The sequence below is a fragment of the Haemorhous mexicanus genome, chromosome 14, assembly GCF_027477595.1.
Source record: "Haemorhous mexicanus isolate bHaeMex1 chromosome 14, bHaeMex1.pri, whole genome shotgun sequence".
Taxonomy (NCBI): Eukaryota; Metazoa; Chordata; class Aves; order Passeriformes; family Fringillidae; genus Haemorhous; species Haemorhous mexicanus.
In genome coordinates, this window is record NC_082354.1 from 4,739,445 (window position 1) to 4,757,957 (window position 18,513).

The following is an 18,513-nucleotide window of genomic DNA, read 5'->3' on the forward strand; positions in this document are numbered from 1 at the left end:
CTCTGGATCACACTATTGGGAGCAGCAGCTCGCTGTCACCACCTGCAGCACCCAGGTTTGCCTGACTTTACTCCATTTCAGCTGTTTTCATATGGATCCACTTTCCAAACTCTGGGGCAGGAAAGCTGTCCAGGTTGAAAATGTCATGTCACTGGTATTCATCTTATTCCTCTAATGAATAACATGGCTGATTAATACTAAGATAATCACAGTGCACTGCCAATCACGTTCTGTGAACAACATTCTGGTTTTCATTTCATTACTGATTTTTAATTATTTTATTGCCTCCTGTAGCTGTGTTAATAAGTAATCATACTTAAGCATATTTAAGTGTTCTAACAGGTGAAGCATCTTTAGCCCTTTACTTGCTTTTTGTCAGTTCTTTAGCAGGAAAGTTCATCTGCTGTGCAGAGGGAACACCTTAACATGGCACTAATGACTGCAGAATCAGACCCAGTTAATTGTTAAAGACCATCAAATACTGTGAATATGGTCCAAACAGTGGTTTAGTCTGGTCTGGAGCCTGAAGACATCTAGACCTCCTCCTAAAAAGTTAATTTCTGTAATTGCTGACATTAATTCAAGGCTGCCTGGCTGTGGTGTTATTGGTGAGGGGTTTAAAGATTGCACAGAAGTCTGCTTGTGGTGTCCCTCTGAAAATCCCTGTGGAAAATTCATTTCCTAAGGTAACCAGGAATATCTGTGGTGACTGTAGACACATTTAAAATGGAATGCAGCACTGAAAGCCAAAGCCCTCTCTCTTCCTGAAGTGATTCCCTCATAGGAACATGCCTGACCATACCCAGCAGCCCTGGGAAATGCCTGGATGAGCCTCACCTTGTGTTTCAGTTGCTTTTGAACAGAAAAAAGCCATCCAAAGGCACACCTTGTTCTGAGTTTAGAGACCAGAGCCCCCCCATGAGGCACTGCTGTGTCTGGTGCTGGCTCCTGCTGTAGCAGGGGGCACCTGTGGGGTACCTGAGTGCAGGTTTCATTCAGTGGCCTTCTCCTTGTAGCCTTGGGTTGCTTTAAAAAGCACAGTGCAGCTGGACTCAGGTCCCTGGCAGCAGCAGGAGGATCCCCAGAGAGGGGGCAACACCTGTCATGACCCCCTAGGTCCATCTTCCTGCCCAGCCATCCTCATGAACACTGAACTGTCTGTCCCCAGCATTCACCCCCATCCTTCAGTGCATCACATCTGACACACAAGGGCCATTTTCTCTGCAGTTTGTCCTCACTGCAGCACATATGCTGTCCCCCAGAGTCCTGTGGGAGGGATTCCCTCCCCTCCCATAATTTTCAGCATCCCTTGGGTAGGAAGGCAGGAGGAAAGGCTTCCCTCTGCCCTGTAGTGCTGTGCTGAGCATTCCACAAATCCTGGTTGGTGCAAATGCCTTCCATCTGTTCTGTACCTGACCTGGGTGGGTCATGAGGTGCTCTAAAGGGTTCCAGAAACAATTTGAACATCATTATGTTAAATGGTAAGGCGTTCCTGTGAGGAACTCAGGGTGCAAAAATACTGCAATGCTGTCGCCCATACTCTTAATATGGCTTTTGCCACCAAAAAATAAAACCAAGCTGTAATCCTGTGTGCTGTGTCCTCCTCTCACCTGACCCAGGAAGCAGCCAGCCAAGCAGAAAAGCAGCTCTTCCCCAAGGATGAGCACACGGGCTGTCATTCCTTTTTGCATTCTCCTTTCACAAGGTGCATTCCTCCCTTCCTGGCCTCCTGCTCCTCACACCCTTCTCCACCTCCTCACCCGGACGAGCAGGTAAAACTCAGAGTTCAGAACATTCTCCATGCTGTTCTCTGCCACTTCATCTCTGTTTGTTTGTTGTTTGTTTTTTTTCCTTTTTTCCCCCTCCCACCTCCCCTAGAAAAAAGAGCCGGTGGCGCTGGCCAAGAAAACCAACAACACCTACAACATCGTTGGCACCACCTACGCCCTGAACATCTCCAAGGAGCCCGGCCTGCCCACCATCTCCAAGAGTGCTGCTGCCACTGCCACTGCCACCAGCGTGCCCCCCAAGCTGCCCCGCCTGGAGGAGAAGCTCCCCGAGAGCAAGAAGACCTACAACAGCGTCAGCAAGGTAGACAAGATGTCCCGCATCGTCTTCCCCGTCCTCTTTGCCATTTTCAACCTGGTCTACTGGGCCACCTATGTGAACCGGGAGTCAGCTATCAAGGGAATGATCCCCAAACAGTAAAACAGGTCACACAAACCTTCCATCTGTGAGCATCATCCCAGCAGGAATTCTCCAGGGCTTTCTTCTTTTCTTGTTTTGGTTAATTATTATTGTTCATTTGATATTATGATTATGATTATTATTATTATTATTATGTCACTCTTTTATAATGTAAACAAAACTGTGATTTTAATTTAATCCCATATATACTTTGGTTTTGTTTACTTTGATGATGAAAGCTAAAAAAAAAATAATAAGGGATCATAACAAGTTGTGCCTCTAACATCTTAAGTCTGCTGTCACCCATCTGACCAAGTCCCCTTGTGCTGCCATCTCTCCTCTGCCACCTCCTGTGGTCCCCATGGTCTTCATGCCTCTGCCATTCCATGCTGTCCCCAGGGGCTCCTCCTCCTCTGAGATGGGCTGCCCTGGCATGGGGGATGCTCCTGGACACCTGGCTGCAGGCTCTGTCACTCACTCAGCCTGGCTCCTCTTCAGTGCCTGGCACTTCCTGCTGGGTCCTGCACCTGGGCTGTGAGTGCAGGTGAGCTGGTCACCTGTGGGGACAGGAGAGCAGCCTGGCATGGGCCAGCTTGTGGCCCAGTGCCTGCTGGGGCAATCCTACCACTGCTGTGGTCCCCAGAGCCATTGGTGGCAGCACCTTGTAGGTATTGCAGGTCTTCTTCCTCTCTCTCTTCACCAAGCCCAGCTGGTTCTGTCTCTCCAGAAAGGCCCTGTCTGGCTGGCATCCTGCACTCTTGGGGCAGTTTGTGTTAGCAGGAAGTGTGGTTCCCACCAGAGAATTCATTTTCCTCAGCATCAGTCAGGAAGTCCAGGCAGAAGCTTTACAAAGCCTTGGAGGAGATGGCAGCTGTGGGGCTGCATGCCCCCAGCATCAGGACTGGCAACCACAGAGCCCCTGCTCAGGTGGATGGTCTGGCACTTCCTCCTGGGGCCCCATCCACTCATCCTTCTTAGCAGATCCTCTGTCCCAGCCCCTTCTTCCAGCCTCCCCCTCACCTTCCCCTGGCTGCTCAGCAGCCCTCACTGGTGTCTCAGTGCCCACACCTGGATTTAGGCAGGGAAGCTCCCTCCCCTGGGGTCTGATGGGGAGGAGCACAGCTGGGGCAGCCCAGCTCACAGCAAACCCCTGCTCCAGGGGATGGGGGGGTCCCCAAGGCTCTCCCTGCCCCTGGTGAGCTGGTGCATCCCCAGCACCACAGGAAAACAGCAGAAGGGGCTCTTTGGAGGAGCAGGGTGACACTGCTGTCCCACAGAGCCACCTGAGCCAGGTGCCATCCCACAAAGCAGCTGAGGTAAGGCCCAGTCTAAGACTGCACACTCCTGCAGGGAAAGCTCTCCAGTGCCTTGGAGAGAGGCTTTTTCTCCCTTCCTGACCACCACAGTGCACCCAAACCAGTGTTTGTCCCTTTCCCAGCAGCAGCACTAAGTGGTGACATCCAAGCCATCTGTCCCTGGACCCGTGGGCACACTCTGCTCCTGCAAGGAGGGACATCCTGTGCCTGATGATTCCTTGGGGTAGCACAGTCCTGCTGCCACAGAGGGGTGCACCCCCTCTTCCTTGGGCCTCCCTCTGGCCCTCTGGCTGCTCCCAGAGCTGCCCCCAGTGTGCTTTGGGCTCATGCAGCCAAGCCAAGTCCCCAGCACTGCCAGGGTGATGCCTTCAGCATTGCTTTGAGCCCCTGTGCAAGCTTAGCTTCCCCTGCCCTGCAGGAGCAGGGCTGAGCACAAAGCACAGGATTTTCCCCACCTGGAATATCCATGGGGGTGTCAGGATGGAGTGAGGAAGGCCAGGGCACTCTGTCCTGCAGTGGGTGGCACTGGTGCATGTCCTGCCTGCCCCTTACCAACCTCATGGCTCAACAGCAGTGCAGTCACTCCCCCTGCCCACAGCTGAGATTTGGAGGGGAGTTTGGAGACGTTTAGCCCAGTCCCAGGGTGCTGAGTCCACAAGCACATACATCTGGCTGGCAACATTGGGAAGGAGGAACCAGAAATCCCCCCCCTCCCCAACCTGCTGCTAAGGAAACCAGCTCTGTCCACATCCTCTCTCCCAGCACCTGCACCCCAAACCGTGTCATTTCTACAGTGCCTTTCACCCCCAGGGGCTCCCTGCTGGCTGGGAGGACCCAGGAGCTCTCCCACTCTGCCTGCAGCATCAGGGTGGAGGAGCAGAGGGGAGGGTGCAGCATCTCCAGCCCTTCTGCTGGGCAGGGAGAACATCCTGGCTTCTTTGGCACCTGGTTCTGCCTGCTGGGCCTCCTGCTGCTGCTGCAGCCACCCCACTGTGACACCCCAGCTGCCCCATCCCTGCCTGGACGTGTCCCCAAGCCCCGAGGCACCCCCCACACTCCCCCCAGCAGTGAGTTCCCTTCCTGCCACCCTTCTGCTCCCTGGGCTCTGCACTGGGAAGGGCTACAGCTGTCTGGTTGGGAAACATTTCCTTAAATAAGCTAGATGAAGAGTGTCTCATAAAGCATTCATGTCACTATAACACTCAGGCCTAAGTGAATGGAACAGGAACCCCACAACAAGCAAAGCCAACACAATAAAATGGTCACAAAGAGTTGTTGTGTTTGCTAATGGAATTACAGCAAGTTTAAATGCTGCATCCAATGACTTCGCTGACTTAGCTGGCCCTGCTGCAGAGGGGGTTTCATCTGCTAACTGGGAATGCCCCAAAATCCTTTTTCCCCAAGAGCCACATTGCTGTCTGTCAGTGCCTGCTTTGTAGAGCTCTCCACAAATTGTCACAGAATCATAGCATTAATTAGGTTGGAAAAGACCTTTAGGATCATCTAGTCCAACCTATGACCTAACACCTCCTCATCAACTAAACCATGGCACTGAGTGCCACGTCCAGGCTTTTTTTAACTGTCCAGGGATGGTGGCTCCACCACCTCCCTGGGCAGATGATTCCAGCACCAAATCACTCTTTCAGTGAAGAATTTCTTTCTAACATCTAACCTAAGCTTCCCCTGGTGCAGCTGGGGGCTGTGTCCTTGGGTTCTGTCAGTTCCTGGAGGAAGAGCCCAGCCCCAGCTGAGCACAGGCACCTTTCAGGAGCTGTGAGAGTGATGAGGGCACCCCTGAGTCTCCTTTTCTCCAGGCTGAGCACCCCCAGCTCCCTCAGGGCTTCCCCTCAGGGTTTGTGTTCCCAGCCCCTCTCCAGCCTCGTTGTCCCCTCTGGAGACATTCAGGAATCTCAATGTCCTTCCCAAACGGAGGGGCCAGAACTGGGCACATTCAGGTGTCAGCTCTTCCCATCAGCCTCAAGCACCCTGGGGCTGCCTTTGCTGCCTGCCCAGGCCAGGTGGGCTCAGTGCTGTGGGGTGATGCCCAGGAGAGGGCCTGGGTCTCCCTGAAGTGCTGGAGCAGCTACTGAACCTCCTCCCTCCCTCCCTCCTTCCTGCAGTGATCCAATCCCTCTCACTGAGCTGCCAGGGTGAATTCCTGCCTGTCCCTGCCCACAGGTGAATCCCTGCCTGTCCCTCCCCTCCTGTCCCTGCCCAGGAGCCTGCCACTGATGTGGCTTGCCTGTGACACCCATCTGCTGGCCCTTCCTAAAACTGATAAAGTTTTGATGCCTGCTGAAGGCTGCCTTCCTGTGCCTGTGTGAGCAGCCTCGAAAGCCAAGTCTGTTCCCAACCAAAGGCTGGCATGGGCTCTGAGTCTCTTTGCCAGCTGGAAGCAGAAATACCAGCATCCTTTGCTTAAAGACAACAAACCAAAGAGGATTTCTAGTTTGGCTTCCAAGCAGGAAAGCATTTTGGGAAGATAGTTATAAATAAGTGGTTTAACAACTCCTGCCAGCAGACATCACAGAGAAGATAATGTTCTTTTTTTATAAAACTGTCAGTGACTCAAATTAGGACTTTTCCCTCCCAGTTAACACGAGGCTGTTGATGGGGGCTTCTTCTAAGTGCTTGCCAGGCCAGAGCTAATCCAGCATCAATTACTGCAGTTTTAGGCTCGCTGTGAGAGCATATCAGGGTTTCATTTTTATGGCTGATCTGTATAGAAATCCATCTGTATATGACCACTGATAATCTAACCCCCAGTTGTGCAGAGAGTGGGCACTGTGAACCTCAAGACTCCAGTATTTCTTTTCTTCTGGCAATGCCCAAACTTCCCTGACTTGAAGAGACTCTCCCAGGTAGGAATTGGAAGTCTTTTAGGGTGCTAAAAATGAGCTGTTGGTCTGCACTCTTGTTTTGCAGCTCCCACCACCTGGAGAACACCCAGTGCAGTCCCAGCCTGCAGCTTCATTCCTGCTGGAAATGTCAGAGGGACATTTTGGCACTAGCAGCTCGGTCCTTTCCTCTTCTGAAACTGCACACGGGCAGAGAACTGGGCCTGGGGAGGCAGGGACAGCTCCTCTGGGGTCCCTCAGCAGGCAGGGACAGCAGATGTGGTCACTGAGAGCTCCACTTTGGTGTCAGCGTGGAGAACGTCCCTGTGGGGTGACAGGAGAGGGCTAGGAAGAGGTGGTCCCTCAGTGCCACCTGTTCTCCTGAGGCTCTGATGGAGTTACCCTCACAGAAGGTCTTGAAAGCTCCTCAGACATCACCCAGCACTCAGGCAGAGTTTCCCTGCACTCCTCTGTGCACCCAGCTCAGCCTAAGCACAGCCCCCTGCCCTGATCCCTGCAGCTCAGTGGCACTGGCAGGGTCCTGGCTGGTTTGCTGCAGGACATCTGTGTGAGCAGACCCCTGGCTTGCTGCTCCCAGGCACAAGATTGTCCCCAGCCTGTCCCTGCTGGCCCATCCTAGGCACACCAGGTGCATCCATTTCTCATCCTTGATTTCTTCTGTCCATGTCATGGATTCCTCTCAGCCATCCCTGGGGAGGATCCCATCCCACCCCAGAAGGGTTTCTCCTGCTGCAAGTCACCTCTCCCAAGAAGAGCCTCTGGTCTGCTGAGAACCTCTCTGAGACCTTCAGGATCCTGGGGCCTCTGCCAGGGCGTCCAGGAGAGCTCTGCAGCACACAGGGTGCTCTCCCTGCAGCTTTTCCTTGGGAAGGGCTTGGCAGGGATGTGCTGGTGTGCCCCTTCCACGTCCTTGGCCCTGGGAGTGGTGGAGAGCTGGGGTGGGGCTGTCCCAGCACAGAGTGTCAGACCAGCCCCACTCCAGGCCCTCTTCCCCAAATTTTATCCCTCCCTGGGGCCACACTCCAGCCCACCTGATCAGACACCTGTGTGGATTTTGCAGCCTGCAGAGAAACATCTCCATGACTCCTGTTGAGGTTGGGGAGGGCTCAATCAGGGCAAAGGACACATTGATGGAAATGTAAATGCTCTATTAATATTCAGTAGGAAGAAAAAACACCCAAGCAACTCACCAATCCTCTCCATATCAAGCTAAACTTCTTCTGAAGGTAATTTTGGCAAGAGGCCACAGCACAGATGAGATTGATGGCTTCCAGGTATAAATATTTACTGTTTGACCTTGTTATTGTTCCATCAGCCAAAGGTTTTTACATATTTATATATTTATATATATATACACATGCATATGTGTGTGTGTGTGTGTATATTTATGCTCACAAACTCTTTACATCTAAATGTCAAACCTCTTTGTCTTTGAAAGCCAGAATGGCCACTTTTAATTATTTTTCTTCCCTCTCATTCTCTTTGCTGAATCTTGTAGAGTGAGCTGAACCCTCTGCACTGGGCTTTGGGAGGCACAGGGAATAAAGGGAGCAAGGGAGAAGAGCCTCCCCCCAGTCTGGGGGCTCAGTGCAGGTGTGTTGCATGGAGCAGCCCCCTGCTTTGATAGCCTGTCAGGGCTCCATTTTTATGGCTGATCTGTACAGAAATCCATCCGTGTCTGACCACTGAAAATCTAACCCACAGCTGTGCAGAGAGTGGGCACTGTGAACCTCAAGACTACAGTATTTCTTTTCTTTTACAAGAAAAGAATGGGGTTTTTTCCTAAGTTTTGAGGAAAATTTAGTCCCCAGTGTCCCAGGGGCTCCAGCACAGCACAGCCCTTGTCCTGCCCTGCCCCTGGGGATGTTCCTGAGATGCCTTTTGACAGCTGAGTGCTACCAAGCAATTTCTCCTCAGCCCATGGCACAGCCAGGGAATGTGCAGGGGGAGTCCCCACCCTCAGTCTGCTCCAGGAGGGAGCACGAGACCTGCAGCTGCCCCTGGCCAGAGGAACACCTGGGCCTCTCCTGCCCAGCTCAGGGCAGTGCTGGCACCTGGCCCCTGCTGGCTGCTGCTCCAGGTGGGATGCAGGGATACCTGAGGGTGTGAGCGTGGTGGGAGGTGTCAGTGGGAGCTGCTCTCCTGAGCTCAGCACCAGCAGCACCACTCAGAGGTGTTGGGTGGCCTGTGAGCAGTGGGGCTGGGCTGAGCAGCCCTCCCAGAGGCACCCAGCACCAGCTCCCCCAGCATCACCCCTGCCTCAGAGCAGCATTCAGTGAGCCTGCAGGTGCACGTGGAGCTCCTCTGTTCCCTCCTCTGCTGCTGGAGAGAGCCTGTGGCAGGCAGCAGCAAGGGCTTTAAGGTGTCCCAGCCAGGAGAAGGAAGGATGTCACCAATTCTTGCCCTGGGTGTGTGCCTGCCTCCCACCACAGGAATCTCTGCTGCTTTACAGCCCTGGCTTTGGGCTGGTCCCAGCTCTGGGCCTGTCATCCTTCACCACCAGTGGTGATGCTGGTTTTTCCTCATGAAGCTCTAGGACAAAACAGGTTCTGGCTATTCTGTCCTGTCCTGCTCCTCCCTGTCCCATTCCCCATCAGGGCAGATCTCTCCTGTTAAAAAAAAAAACTTTAAAACTTTACCAGTCCCTTCTGCCGAGAGAGGGAAGCCTGGTTTCACGTTTGCTGCACAAGCCAGGGAGCTCCCACAGCCTTTGAAGGCTCTTGGCTCTTCTCCTCAGTGCTGCTTGAAGGCCCTGTCAGCTTGATGAGACCATTGGCTCGTGTTGCACTGTGAGCTGCACCCTGGCTCCCCTGAAGAGTCTGTCGGTGCCTCCTGTCTTCCTGCAAGGCACCCAGCAAATGTAACAGCAGTCACACGCCAAATGATTTGATTTTTGCAAGCACAGAAAGCAGGGGCAGAGCTGGGGAAGCTGAGTCTCTGCCACCCTGCCTTTGCCAGGCTGCAAGGGGAGTGCAAGGCTTCCTCCCTGCTGTCACCAGGGAGTTTCTCAGCCCCTCCAATCCTGCCAGGTGGCCTCGAGCATCCCTTCATGCACCAGACTGTCACTGTCAACTGACCTGGGGACAGCTGCAGGCAAGTGTCCTACCTGCAGGGGAGGGCACCAGCTGCTCCTTTAGGCACAGGGGTGGCACTAGCAGCATGCCAGGGCAGCCCATCCTGGATCAGAGCACACCCAGCACCTCAGAGAGCACCTCCATTGTCACTGCCTCGGGTCCAGCCTGTGCCCAGCACGCCCTCAGCTTTGTTTTCCATCTTGTGAGACTTTCTTTACTCCACTATGAGAAGGGATCTAGCTGGCAGCAGTTTAATGCATGACAATCCTGTTATTACAGCTGTAAATAAATAACATCTAGGGGGAAAAAAAGCATTTTTAAAACTTTTTGTTGACTTTGTTTTCACTACTGAGTAGCTGGTAGCCACTTTCTTAAGGGATTTCTCATGGAAACTGTGACCTTTATTCTCTCTATTTCTCTCTCTCTCTCTTTCTTTCGGATATTTTTTTCTGTGTTTCAAATGCTTTTTGGTGCAATGTTCAATGCCTGTTTGTATTTTTGAATTGTATTTTTCAACCTTTGCTGGAAAAAAGAAAAAAAGAGGCCCATTCTAATTGGCAGGATTTTTAGTCCTGCCGTTTTTTTCAGCTTTTAGCTTTTTCAGTAAGTCAAAGCAACAGAAAAATGCCTCAAAAAATTACAGTGAAGTTCTGAGGAGAGATTAGAAAACACCAGAAACAAGAAGTACATGAGTAAGATCAGCAAGCTGAGTGGAGGAGGAGGAGGAACTCTTGTGACACCTACTAACCTCCTGATGTAGCACACAAGGTGGGACTAGACCTCTTCACTGAATTAAATCACTCTGCTGTTCCACTCTACCCACTCTCTCGAACTCCGATCAAAACAAATAAAAAATTCATATTTTAAAAAAATCTGGGTTTTGTCATCATGGTTATTTTCCCCAGATTTGGTACTCAAAGCCAAACCCTCTGGGCTTTGGACCACCTGCCCATTTGGGGAGTTTGTCCCACTGGCAAGCAAACAAGCCATTAGAAAACAATATTCTGGGGGAAAGTAAAAGCTTGAGAATATTTCCTGTGCCCATTGTGTCACGTTTAAAACGCTTTCCCTCCCACTGACAGGGGAGGGCACAAGGTGAATTAAGTCAGATTGGCTGGGGACCAGCTGGAAGGCAGAGTGGTGGTGATGTGAGTGGGGGGAGAGGGGTCTGAGGTGCTTTGCCCTCCCTGTGGGTGACCCATGGTCAGACACTGCTGTTCCAGGGAGCTTTGGGGGGTTTCTCTGCACAACATGAATCAAATTTTCTGCTTCTCCAGGGGCAAGGAGAAGAGACTTGGCCAGGACCTAAACTGCCAGAGGGCAGGGTGAGATGGGATATTGGGAGGGAATTCTTTCTGTGAGGGTGGGCAGGCCCTGGCCCAGGGTGCCCAGAGCAGCTGTGGCTGCCCCTGGATCCCTGGCAGTGCCCAAGGCCAGGCTGGACAGGGCTTGGAGCAGCCTGGGACAGTGGAAGGTTTCCCTGCCATGGCAGGTGTTGCACTGGGTGGGCTTTCAGGTCCCTTTCAACCCAGATTGTCCATGGTTCAGACACCTTTCACAGAATCCCAGAATGATGAGGTTGGAAGAGACCTCTAAGATCATCCAGTCCAACCCATGCCCTAACACCTCAACTAGATCACAGCACCAAGTGCCATGGCCAGCCTTTCTTTAAACACATCCAGAGATGGTGATTCCACCACCTCCCTGGGAAGAGCAGTCCAGTGCTTTATTATTCTTTTGGTGAAAATTTCTTCCTAATATCCAACCTGTACCTTCCCTGAGGTAGCTGGAGACTGTGTCCTCTGGTTCTGTCAGTGCTGCCCAGTGGAAGAGACCAACCCCACCTGGCTACAGCCTCCCTTCAGGAAGGTGTAGAGAGCAATAAGGTCACCTCTGAGCCTCCTCTTCTCCAGGCTAAACAGCCCCAGCTCCTTCAAACCTTCCTCACAGGGCTTGTGTTTCCTGCAGGAGTTTTGATTGTGGCTCCCCTGTGGATATTAGATTTACACATGCTATATTTACATGCCATGTCCCCCAGCCAGTGGGATGTGTTCTGTGTGTGGTGTGCTGAAAGAGCAGTTCAAGGTGTGGGGGCTTCATTTGGACACTCCACTGCATCTCTTGGGAGCCATGAGCTAGTTTTCCCTACCTTTATGAGATGTTATATTTAGCAACTAATGGAAAGAAGGATTTTTCTCCCCATGTAGAAAGATCTGAAATTAAATAAATCTCTCCAAATGCAAAAGCAGAGGGAAAATCACCTGCAAGAAATGCTGAAGTTCATCCTATTGCATTAAGCTTGAAACTTTCAGTGTTTCCATAGACCCTTTTTTGCATTTTTAGTCAAAATGTTGATGATTTATCCAAATCCAACATATTCAGGGAGGACTTCCCTCTCCCCCCAGCTACCACTGGGAAGTAGCAGGAGAAAATAACTCCAGTGAGAGCATCAGTTGTTTTCCAGACCTGGAGAGGGAAGGAAACACCCTCCACCTTCCCTGGGTTCCCTGAGCACCATCTGTATGCTGCACCAGGGACTGGCTGGCGGGACAAGATCTCCAAACATATTGCAACCTTGGACAAAAAAAAAAAAAAAAAAAAAAAAAAAAAAAAAAAAAAAAGAAGAAGAAGAAAAAAGTTAGACATTTGAATTTGCTTCATTCAGCTGAATCCTCCCTCTTCCTCTGAGATTTGGATGCCAGAGGAGGCTTGGGAGAGCTGGGGCTCACAGCTGCTGTGGCAGATGGAGTGTTATCATGGGGCTGAGCAGCACAGCCTGCATACTTATGGCTTCCTCAGGAAGGAGCAGGGCTTGTGGCCTCGGCAGGAGCAGCCCACCACTGTCTGAAAGCATAAAAACCCCAATGTGAAGTTTTCCCCCCTTTCCCCAGCACTCTGCCAGCCCCCCTGCCTGAGTCCTTCCCTAATCAAGACTGCACAGGGTTGGTCCCAGCCTGAAAAGATCTTCCTGACTCAGAAGACAAAAATAAACAGCGATGTGAAATGCTTCCTTGCATTATCACTTCTCTATTTGAACCTAGAACAAGGACCCTGAAGAGGAACAGAGTGTAATTGCAGTGTCCACAAAAAAGAAATAGTAATGAAAACAGACAGAGCTGGGAGAATTGGCAGAGAAGAGGCAGAGCTGAACAAGTATTTATTACCCCAGCACTTAGTGCTCAGCCTGACAGGTGTCTCAGGAATGCAAGAGCTGGCTTTTATTATTAGGTGCTCATAGCACAGAAGTGCTCAGGGTGAGGGGAGGGCAGAGCTGCTGACGTGGGGCTGCTGAGGTGCCAGGAGCTGGGAGCAGATAATTCCTCCCCCAGAGAGGCCAGTGGGGATGGCTCAGCCCCAGAGCCCCACAGGGAAGGAGAGGATCCCCTCTAGGGCACCGTGGTTTCCTTCTGCCTTCAGAGCACTGATGTTTCAGAAACCTCCTCTGCAAACCAGCTCCTGAGATGGGGCCAGGTCCCCAAAGCCAGCCCTCACAAGGCATTCATCATGCCTCAGGACTTTGGCTTTTACACTTTCATCTGTTTGTAACCCTGCAGTTCTTTAGTGCATAACTCCAAACTCCACACTCAGTGTGAGCTGCTGCTCTCCCATTTTGGGCAGACACAACAACTCCTCTCCAGGCTGGCAATCAAGGACACCTCACTGCCTCAGGCCCTGAGAGATGGAAACAGAAATGAGTTGGGGGCAGCAAACTGGGGGTAAAGGATTTCATTACCTGAAGCTGTAATTGGAAGATGAACCCCCAATATGCCAATGGACCAAACCTATAAAAATGTGAAAACCTGTGTGTCGCTGTCACATTTTCTGAAAAATCCCTTCACCAGGACTTCCTCTCCTGGAAAGCTGAGAAGCCTCAGAGAATTATCTGATTGCTTCTCCTGGATCCCTGTCAGTGTCCAAGGCCAGGCTGGGCAGGGCTAGAAGCAGTGTTGTGCTGCTTTGGAATGTGGTTGGAGATTGTTTATCCAACATGTGAATTCTTTTCACTTAATGACCAACCACAGCCCAGCTGTGTCAGGACTCTGAGGAGTCAGTCACGAGTTTTTTAATTAGTATCTTGTTAAGCCTTCTGTAAGGATCCTTTCTCTATTCTTTTGTATTGTTTCAGTACAGCATAATATAATATAATAATATAATATAATATAATATAATATAATATAATATAATATAATATAATATAATATAATATAATATAATATAATATAATATAATATAATATAATATAATATAATATAATATAATATAATATAATATAATATAATATAATATAATATAATATATAATAAATTACCCTCCTGAGAACATGGAGTCAGATTCATCAATTCCTCCGTCGTCCTGGGGACCCAGCAAATATCACACCTGTGACCTGTCATCCATTCTGGGTGCAGCCCCTGGGGGGTTTGTCTGCCCTAAATGTACCTGAAAGCTCTCCAATAAATAGAACTGCTCTTTATTCTCCTAATTTTGTCTGGCCTCTGTTTTTAGGAAGCCCCATAAAGGCATCATTCAGGGTGGTATGATCAAAAATGCCAGCATCAAGGCAGGGTTTCTCCTGCAGAAGGAGCTCTCTTTCTCTTTCTCTTTCTCTTTCTCTTTCTCTTTCTCTTTCTCTTTCTCTTTCTCTTTCTCTTCTCATCTTCCTCTGAGCCAGGAGGGTCCAACACTGCACAGCTCCCACCTGCAGGGCTCTTCCCAGAACTATTGATGCTGAACGATTTTTGCCTTTTTTTCTTTTGTATATTCCCTCTATTCTTTGCACATATATTTGTAGCCTGTCATTTGTAGCTGGTTTTCCCTAACTTTATATCCCCCTGACAGGCAAAAAGACAAAACACAAGGCTGAAAAACAGCTCTTCATAAAAATATGTTTTTATTTTTATAAATAAAGTTTTTTAATTAATAAAATATAAATATTTTAATAAATAAAGTTCAGTTTTCACCTGAGGGGGAGGATTTAGAGAGGGGGAAATAACCTCACCTTTTCTATCTCTAATTGGTGATTTTTATCAAATTAACTAATTTGCTAAACTTGTAAAACTGGAACGTTTACTGATTTGCTAAACTTATGAAACTGTATTCACCCTATGAGGGGGGTGGGCATTTTGTGGATATTTTCCATATCTGCCCCTGGAGGCCCCCAATAAAGGCCAGCATAGTTATTTATATTTATATTTATATTTATATTTATATTTATATTTATATTTATATTTATATTTATATTTATATTTATATTTATATTTATATTTATATTTTCAATTTAAATTTACATTTATATTTTCAATTTAAATTTACATTTATATTTTCATATTTTAATTATATTTACGTATAGTGATATATTTATATTTATGTTTTATAATTCTATATAATTGTATACGTATATTTTATAATTTTACATTTTTATATTTATATATATTTATATTTTATCATTAGGATTTTGCATTTTATACTTCTATATTTATATATAAAATATACAATAAAATATATTTTCCTGTCCCCACCACGTTCCCTTCCCACCTCGGCTGGGTGAGGGGAGAGCAGCAGCCAGAGCAGACCTGTGGGGAATGGATTTTGTAGGAAAATTCTCAAATCTTGACAGAAGGCTGACACAGTGTGCATCTGTATGCAAAGCTTGAGATAAGAAATGCTGACTTAGAAATGCCATGGGATAGGACAGACATTGTTGAGAGAGAAATGGAAATAGAAATAACTTTCAAAGGATGGCCTTGTAAATAAGACTAGGTACTTTGGAGAAGTAGAACTATGGAAGATGCATTGCAGTAGGACCCACGAGGAGTGGTTTTAGATGATTGGCTTTAAGGTATTTGTAGTACAGGGTGGCAAAAGCTGAGAGGCCAAGAAACACTTAGAGTGCATTGTAATTGGGAAATAGCTGGCTTCTGATGGTGATGGAGTGAATTATAACATCTGTATTGTCTCACCCTTCTCATGAGACTGGAAATGGAATAGAAGTGTTTGAAACACCTCTCAGTTGCCCATCTCTGGGTCAGAAAAGGCTTAATGCAGCAAGCTCCCTCTGTGTCCTTCACAGGCAGGGAGCTGTCCCCTCGTGCCCCCAGGGCACAGCAGGGTGAGCAGGGCACCTGATGAGCCTGCAGTGCTGGGGGTGGGTGCCAGCCAGGGCAGGACCCTTCCCCCCACAGCCACAGGCAGTGTCCCCATGGACAGGGCTCCAGGGGAGGCAGGAGCTGCTCCAGCCCTGCTCTGACCCCAGGGAAAGGAGTGGGAAGTTCCTCAGGTCTCCTCCTTGGGCAGCCCTGCAGCATTTCCAGCAAAGCTGGTGTTCATCCCGTGTGCTGCTGCGGGCTCTGCTGCAGGGGAGGAGTCCAGGTGGGGCTCAGCCTCCCCTACACCTCACCCCAGTGTCACTGTCACATTGCCTGAAAAGTCCCTTCACCAGGATCTCTTCTCCTGGGAAACTGAGAAGCCTCAGAGAGAAACGAAGACAATTATTATCTGATTGCTGCTGTGTTTGCTGCTTTGGAATGTGGTCTGGAGATGCTTTACCAACAGGTGAATGTTTGATTGGGTTCATGTGAATTGTTTTAACTTAATGGCCAATCACAGCCAGCTGTGCTAGACTCTGGAAAGAATCAGGAGGTTTTCATTAGTACCTTGTTAAGCCTTCTGTCTGTGTCCTTTCTCTATTCTTTAGTATAGTTTTAGTATAGTATTCTTTAATACAGTATAATATCATAAAATAATAAATCAGCTTTCTGAGATCATGGAGTCAGATTCTCAATTCCTCCTTCATCCTGGGACCCAGCCAATGCCACACCCCAGGGCTACAGAGGGTCTTGCAGTGGGGATTTGGCTGGCACAGCCACAGGGGACAGGGGACTCAGCCAGCCTGGGGACAGCAGGGACCCTGGGCCAACAGGGCTGTGCCACCCCCATCACCACCACATCTGGCAGGCAGAGAGAAAACCACTCTGAAAAACAGTCCCTGGGAGATTTTCTTGTGAAGGGGAGAGGGGCAGGGGCTGGCAGAGCATTAGGTACTTTGTGAAAGCTCTTGGGGATGCCCCATAAATAGCAGAGGAGGCAGTGGCAGCAGTGGTTTGAGAGAAGCAGGACTGCAGCAGGCACATTCCAAGGACACCAGGGAGGACAGGCTGGTAGGAAAAAGCAGTATTTTGTTTATTATACAGCTAGCACAGCTGGGGGAAAGAAGCCAGGCTTTCCAGTCTATAAACTCTCCTGGAAACTCCAGTCTTAGAGCTGAGAACTGGTCTAGGGAAAGTCTGTTGATGAGGCAATCAGAAGGCAAAGGCTCCCAGCTCCCAGCAGAGTGGCAACTTGATTGAAAGGAGAAAGGTTCTTCTTGGGATTTTGAGAAGAATGGGAGACAAAATAGAATTGCTGAGCTTATCCAGGAAAAAACAAAAACAAAAAACAGGCAGTGATCTGGATTTTTAAAAGACACAGAAATCAGTATAACACAGAAAGCTCCTCTGAAGTCAACACACCATTTTCTCAGCATGTTCAGGCTGTACACTTGCCCAGAAGCCTGGGAGCAGGCAGTCTATGGTAGGACCCCAGCCCAGCCATACATCAGCCCAGAGCTGTGCTGGAAATGACCATAACTCACCAGCCCCTCTGCCAGCATCCAAAGGAAGCTGCTTAGGCTCCTCTGCTGATTTCTCTTTGCTACAGTGAATTTTTCATATCTGTGGCTGCCTGTAATCCCCAGTTTGCCTGTAAAACTAGCCTGTGCCTTCTTAGTGCTTTATTACACCCAGCATAAATCAGGAGGGGAGGTGAGACAGGACTGATAAGGGGGATTTATTGTGCTTGAATAACCATCTATAACCACTCATTGCTGAGGGACTCCCCCTCCTCCCTCTGGAGAGCAGCTGCTGCCAGAGTACAGTCCCTGAGCACTCAATCAGCTGGGACTGGGGAGCCTCACTCACATCCCCAAGGTGGGGAGAAGGTTGGGTTCACCTCACTGTGGTTACCACAGGATCACTGAATGCTCTGGGTTGGAAGGGACCTTAAGGATCATCTCATTCCAGCCCCCCACCACAGGCAGGAACACCTTCCACTGGAGCAGGGTGCTCAGAGCTCCATCCAGCCTGGCCCTGGGCACTCCCAGGGGTGGCAGTGGCACACAGGGAAGCATCTCTAAGCAATTTTCCCTGTCCCAGAGATGCAGAGGTTGATTTATAGGTGAAAAAGCCCTGAGGTGGGGGTCTGTCACCACAGGTGTCCCAGGTAAGCAGCAGAGTTGTGCAGAGCTCCCTGCTTGGGTAAGGATGCTCCAGGGCACATCGAGCTGGCCATGGGGAGCTCAGGGAGGCCAGAAGTTGCATTTCACCCACAGCAGCCACTGCTCTCCCTTTTGGGTGGCCATGTGTGCAAACCCAGGGCACACAGGGAATATTTCTCTGTCTGCTCTGGGGTGCCCTGACCCCCGGGGCAGCACTGACTCTGACCCTCACTCATGGAGAAAGTTTCCCAGACTTCAAGACAGACTGGAACCCACAAAAGTGTGAAACAGATTACAGAGAGCAGTGTGGGTGTGTCACTGGGTGAGAAATTGAGGGTTTGGGGTTTTTAGTGTGTTGTGGATGGGAGCAAGATGGAGGGCACAGGGTGTTGTCCTGGGTTTCTTCTTCATCCTTCTTCCTCCTTCTGCATGGGTTTGGGTGGCATTTTGTAACTGGGCAGAAAAGTCCCATTGTGGGCTCTGAGGGATCAGTTATTGGGTTAAAAGGGAAAATAATCCAGGTGTCAGCTCTTAACTGGAGAGTTTAGTCTTAAAAGACCTTGGAACAAGAGATTGTTGGCCATTCTGTGCCTTGCTGCAGAACTCACAGCAGTGAGACTGTTTAACTGATAAGAAATAATGAACACCTGAGTCCCAACATGAACTACCCTCTCAAGTGCCTTCAGTCCAGACCCAGGGAAACCCCCAGCTGGGACCCCCACAGCCATGTAAGCAGTGTAGTGCACACCTGGGGGTCAGCATCCCCCTGGGAACACCAGTGCCTGTCTGCTGGGCTCAGCAACTGGGAGGAAAGCTCAGGGTGGAAATCC

The 18,513-nt window shown here is 49.7% G+C and overlaps 1 protein-coding gene across 1 annotated transcript in view; it reads left to right on the forward strand.

The window, feature by feature from the left end:
* LOC132333830 (gamma-aminobutyric acid receptor subunit alpha-3-like) overlaps positions 1–7,818 on the forward strand; it is a 68,431-nt gene extending 60,613 nt beyond the window's left edge. The window contains exon 9 of the mRNA XM_059859310.1: positions 1,879–7,818. Within this exon, the coding sequence (XP_059715293.1) occupies positions 1,879–2,208 (330 nt within the window). The 3' untranslated portion in view covers positions 2,209–7,818. The remainder of the gene's footprint in view (positions 1–1,878) is intronic.
* The last annotated feature ends 10,695 nt before the right edge of the window (positions 7,819–18,513 follow it).